Below are 5,942 nucleotides of genomic sequence, written 5' to 3'. Positions count from 1 at the left end.
TCAGACCCGAGTAGACGTCTCTACACTTACTAAAAGAGCAGAACTTTTCGAGTGTCAGAATTTGCATCTAAAATTCGCAACACATTCGCATCTGAAACACTGCTGATAAACGAAGGAAGCATTCTCAGTGCCTCCTTGGCACTTCCCCGGATTTTAAAGATACCACGTGTTACCACGAATGCTTTGTATTTTTCACTTCTCTGGTTCATACAGTAAGCAGCACGTTATCGAGCAAACATGCAGCTAAAAACGAAGCGTCCGTTAGTTTTAAAACGAATTTTCCAAAACCTATCTGGGTGGATCAGTTGAAAGTAAATCCGATTTTCGAGTGGATTGGTACGTCTCCAATGTCTTCTAATGCGAGTAGATGCGAGTTTGTCCTTATGCAAAATTCAATTCCTCGTTCGACGACAAGAGTGGTACCTTCAGGTTTGATTTTTTTGGCGAGTTCTCAAAGATAAAATGCCGGCATGGTGGTAGAAGGAAACCATATAGAGATTCAAGGCCGTACGTCCACAAATTACATAACACTACTATTTTAATGCGTCGCCCTCGTAACACTTTTTGTATGCATGATTCAATTTATTTGTATGAAGCGGAACGTTTGAAAGGACCCCTCCCTACCCCTAAATTGTTATGTAATTTGTGAAGAACCACTAAATAAAAAAAAGGTCTGATTTATTACTTACTAATATTTACATCTTTCATATGTTTAAAAAATTTATTAACTTGTAAATATATTGAATCACAATCACATACGTGCTAAGGTCACTCATCATCCCTAATCATTGCTCCAGGTGGGCGGCCCAATTTGATAGCTGCCCTGATTTTGATTGCAAAGAAAAGTTGTGCACTGCGCATTGAAACCGTTTTTAGAGCACACACATATATTGCACTTCTCCATGTAGATAGAATTAGATTCACAAACCACGTCCAGAACCGGATTTGATTGAGAGTTGGTTCCTCCTGAAAATGTGGCTAGAAATTCAATTACTCTTTACATCGATTTAACACCAAGTTTAGGCAAATAATGGAACTATTATTATGATTTTTACCAATAATTAAAACGATGAGTAGTCCAGTCAATGATTTTAACTTAGTGGAGTTCATACTCACGGTAACACTTGAAAAGTATGTGCGTTCTTAGAGTTACTATCTTCAAATGTGCGTTTCCAATCAAAATAGATGCCATTGTTTCAATAAAAGCGACGAAACTTGTAAACAAATTTATTTTTCTAGTTGATGTAACGAAACGCGTAGATGATACTTTCGTTTACATATTTAACCTCCCATTGGAATTTCTGTTTACTATCCCTTGAGCTGTTCTATACAACCGCTCAGCTTACTCTCACAGATGAAATACATGTGTTTGGTCCTGCAATCGTTATCATTCCAGGTCCATCTCTGCTCGAATCGGGGTATGTAAACCAACTGCATGCAGTGTTCCGTGTCGTTGGCGTTGTTCGGTTCTCCCGGAGACCAGTTGGCGTACCTCACCAATCGTCCGTTCGGCATCCAGCTAAAGGTACCTTCTTCCGCCAGATCACTTCCTCCGAGCCAGAAGAATGATGCCACATCGCTGAACTTGTCCGTACTCTGGACAAACTGTGCCACTGCGTCATTCTCATCACGACTAGTGATCGTCACCAATTGCTTACCGATCGAGCTACAGAACTCGTTCGCCTTAAACCAGTTTGCCTAGTTTGATAAGGGTTTTGTCGATTAGTTGAGATTTGCTTGTTAAGCAAACAGCATAATTAAAACAACTCACTCTGATGCTTGGTATTTCATATTCCTTATCGGTACTACACAAGATATTCTGGGCTTGTAAGACAAGCCAAACCACAATAAAAGTGGTTGCTTTCTGCTGTGATGTTTTCGCCATGACTGATTTATAATTTACTGATCCCAACTGATGTACTCATCCAGTTTTGCTTCAATCATATTTATTATTATATTGTATAGGAAGATTACGAGAAGGAATAAGATAGGGTACTTACTCTCTTTCTTGCCATGCAATGCTTGTGACCTGTAGAATTAGAAGAAGCTCGTTGTCAATTAAATTTCATTGATCTAGTCAAGTGCATTTGAAATTAAAATCAAGGTTCGTTTACATATTACGTAACGCCAAATTAAGCAAATTTGAGCTCCCACCCTTTCCCTTTCCCCTCGTTTATTTGTATAAACTATTACTTAAGACCTAACCCACTCCCTAAGTAATTTGTGAACAGCCCCTCATAATTTACAACGAATCAATTTTTGGTATATATTAATTCACATTATCGTATACAGGATTATCTTTTTACTTGATTTACATTTTCCAGGATTGCACTCATCTAAAATATTTACGGCACAATATTTACCATCTGATTTTTCTTTGAATTAGTTAGAATTTTTTGGAACATGTTGCAAAGATTTTGGTAGTACATTAAAAAAATCGTGTAAAAACAGAATTCGGTGTATTTCATTTCATTTTCAAAACGAAAAACAAAAAATTGATCACGCTTTTCTTTGCATATTATGGACTCGACGTATAGGGTGAGGGTCATCTCCTGACAAAGGTGGTTGTATCCTTTAAGGGGGCCGTACACATATTACGCAAAGAGTAGGATTGCCAATCCTGAGATGGCGATTTCGATTCTCGGTCCGGTCTAGGATGTTTTCGGATAGGAAACTTTCTCGACACCCTGGGAATAGTGTATTCATTGTACTTGCCACACAAGATACCTTAAATAAGGGGAAGTGGAAAAAGAAAATCTATAGCGCTTGTTTGAAGTAGTGTAAAATCATTTTTAATGATCTAAATGAATTCAATCAAAATGGGCTATCAAAAACAGTAAATTTTGCACCAACTGTGCGGTAATTCATACCATTTCGGTTGCTTGAAATTTATGGAAATAAAATTAAAAATTAGGAGTTGTTACCTTGACCTTCAATTGTGATGTGTAGTTACATATAATTAAAATCAAAACGATAATTGCTCTGAGTATCTTTTGTTGAATCATTTCATTGGCTTGGCTTAATGGAATTTTCTCGATCACTAAGTGTGCGTAAAGTCTATATGTTCGCCCCAAAGATAAACTTTTTATAGGAAAAATGAAACTTACTGGATTATAAACTAATCAACTTAGTTTTACTAATTGAGTAGATGTCTGTGTGTGTTTGTATGTATGTGTGTGCGCAAAACGCGTACAAAATTGGCACTTGTCCTTAACCAATTTGTTCACAAAAAAAATTGCATTCAACTGCGAAACTTGCTATGAATATAAATGAATGTAAATTATGGAATATATTTACCTATCAGTGCTATTATTATCTTTCTTATACATTTCTTTCATATGTAAAACATGTGAAAGGCATCAATACCGATAGGTGGTTTAATCAGGCGTTTTATTAGGCGTATATATATATTGAGCAAAATTTGACTACTTTTTTTTCAACTCTATTCTTTTCCCGTGGAATCGCTGTATATTAGTCCAATCATCACAGAAATCACAATGGATGATAATAAATAAGGAACATATTAAGATTCACAGCTATCAAAATAAACCCAGGAGGAAAAATTTGCGTGATCAAAACATTATCCACTTCCCCCGCAGTGTTTGATACCTGGGGTAAGTGTAAAATCTTTAAATTATTTGCTTTCATGGTACAAACAACTACAAACTAAATCTGATTAGTTTCATTGTATTGCTATGGTCACCTGTGAATCAAAATCTCCGGGAAAAGGGACAATGTATGCAAATAAGAGTTGATTTTATGAATGCAAAAATCAACTTCTCACGAAACCTACAATGACAGTTCACGCGATAATCGTGTTAGTGTATGTATTATACAGTTTTAACATAGTATTAGGGTGAGCATCAAAGTATATTCTTGCATTCTTGCATTCTTGTTATGTGGTGGTTAAAACTGTAAAAAATGTACAATTTCAATTTTTCTAGTCGATTTTTAAGGTTTCCCAGACCTAAGCGATTTCATCGCCGCGACGGCGACAACTAGTCGCCGCGATTCTATCGTTTCGTCGCTACAGGCAATGTTCTATTTACACTTCCAAATTAACGGCGACAGAATCGCTGTCGCCAAGCGATAGAATCGTGTCGCGACTGTAGCGTCGCGTGTATTTGGGGGAACCTTTACACTTACCCCCTATTTCCACTTCTCCCCTTACCTTATTGTACCGTACTCATGCACCTTACTCATGCAATGGCGGGCATAGAAAAGCGTTCAATTAATAACTGAGTAAAGGCTAATAAGTAGAATACTAAGTTGAAAAGCAGGCCAAGTTCCAGTTGGAATGTAGAGCCATCGAAAAAGAAGAAGACACATATTACGTAAGTACTTATGGGGGAAGAGGAGTCTGTCTATCAAAAAATCATTTGTATGGAAAAAAAATCTTCCAAAAATTGCTTGTTTAGTAAGTGTACGAAATAGTTAGACAAAACTTTCTCTATAGCAAGACACAAGACATATCAGTGCAGTCAACTTTCCGCCAGTGTAGGACATAACTATGATCAATTGTTGACGTATCAGTTGAAAAGCTGTAGTTGAGATTTGTTAAAGATTCAAGCGACACTTTATAGGCTGTACAACTTTAACAAAGCCGTCGGTAATGGTCTAAGCTTTTTAGCCTTCTCCCCTTGAGACTCGGTACCACAAGTACAAGCATTAATTCAGTTGGAAACCTATTTACGGTTCACACTCTGATCAAAAGTGCATCAAGCTCAGATACGATACGATCGTCACAGTACTTGAAAATATCTGCGTTCAACGTTCAACGTTTTGCTGTTTCTTATCCTATGAATAATATCCCGAACTTCATGCAAAGCTGGTACATCAACATTAAATTTTCAAATACGGGCAACAATCCGGAAGAAAATCAAAACAACAGATGTTCTCTCTAACTGAGAGAATCGTTGAGGATGTACCCAATACGGGATACGACATAATTGCATATAAGATTTTGGACAAACAAACAGTCTGGCAAATATTTTAATTGCTTATTGCATGTTGTCTTCATCAATTAGGTTAGATTGCTGTTCTCATAGCTGGATTTGGATTAAGATTTCGATCCTATTTGAGCAGCTCGATGAAACTAACCAATTATTCTATGTCCGTGTCTGTGTCCCAACTGATCAAACATTTTTTTGCCTACTTACAGGCTCTTGAGTTTGATTCCAGGCACAAGACATCCACAAATCTTGTCACGAATGGGGTACAGTCTCACTCAAACATTTACGACTGTACATCTTATTTGACACCTTATCAAGTTCCTTATTAAGTAGCGAAATGCGCGATTTATAAGTTAGCCGGTTTGAAACTGATGTTAAAGTTTTCAAATAGGTTCTCAATTGGGTCCTAAAATGAAGAATCGATATTCGATTTTCTTTCAAGGAACAATGAAGGTAATCATCCTGAACGTGTCAGTTTTTCTTCCGACTCAAAAGTCGAGAGGAACATTGTTTAATTTGAAATTAAAAAATAGATGAAAAATGCTTCCTCGACATTTTCGGTCTCGTTTGACGTACGGAATAATATGATTCAAACGCACCAGCAAACACCGCAGGGCACTTGACTCAACCTTTGACAGTTAATATATGGGCCTGACGTTTTGAGCTGATGTTCATTCGTTCTGAAATGTTGCACAGCCCAATGTTTGGCTTAAAATGTCTTAAACACAAAAATGTTATTTTTACTGATTTAGAATTTACCAGAATTTTTATAACATTGGTTCAAGTATTCTTGACCGATGCACTATCGTTTGCAACCATAAACGAGGTAGGGCTTTAGGACCCAATTTCCCTTTCTACGTATTCACGTGGCCTTCTCTGCAATTCCTCTCATGCTTCTGGAAATTTCTCTTTCCACTTGATGATGAGAAGAACAATGAATCGCCTGCTTTGAGCGTGCTTACAGCGGCACAGAAGGAGTTAACTTTCTAA

At 37.1% G+C, this 5,942-nt stretch overlaps 1 protein-coding gene across 5 annotated transcripts; it reads right to left on the bottom strand.

Annotated features, from left to right (window-relative positions):
• Positions 1-663: 663 nt before the first annotated feature.
• On the bottom strand, positions 664-1,956 carry LOC134224058 (C-type lectin 37Da-like). 5 transcript variants are annotated; one of them, XR_009982825.1, is made up of 3 exons: positions 1,772-1,956; positions 1,154-1,698; positions 664-978 (listed from the first exon to the last, which is right to left on the bottom strand). XR_009982825.1 is itself a non-coding variant. In XM_062703296.1 (2 exons), exons 1-2 carry the CDS (start codon positions 1,883-1,885, stop codon positions 1,309-1,311), a joined length of 504 nt encoding a protein of 167 aa, XP_062559280.1. In that variant the 5' UTR covers positions 1,886-1,955; the 3' UTR covers positions 664-1,308. The 5 variants fall into 5 exon arrangements, 1 of the variants encoding a protein (XP_062559280.1); XR_009982826.1 differs by having other exon boundaries at positions 664-966; XR_009982823.1 differs by having other exon boundaries at positions 1,056-1,698; positions 1,772-1,955.
• Between the last annotated feature and the right edge of the window lie 3,986 nt (positions 1,957-5,942).

This window comes from Armigeres subalbatus, chromosome 3 (assembly GCF_024139115.2).
Source record: "Armigeres subalbatus isolate Guangzhou_Male chromosome 3, GZ_Asu_2, whole genome shotgun sequence".
Lineage (NCBI taxonomy): Eukaryota > Metazoa > Arthropoda > Insecta > Diptera > Culicidae > Armigeres > Armigeres subalbatus.
The sequence above is the reverse complement of the archived record's forward strand: the minus strand, read 5'-3'. Positions and strand labels throughout refer to the sequence as shown.

Bases quoted from the DNA above. Each gene is read 5' to 3' on its own strand.
- LOC134224058 (XM_062703296.1), bottom strand. From the start codon at position 1,885: ATGGCGAAAACATCACAGCAGAAAGCAACCACTTTTATTGTGGTTTGG. The intron at 1,699-1,771 runs GTGAGTTGTTTT...TTATCAAACTAG, and splicing joins ATGAAATACCAAGCATCAGA to GCAAACTGGTTTAAGGCGAA.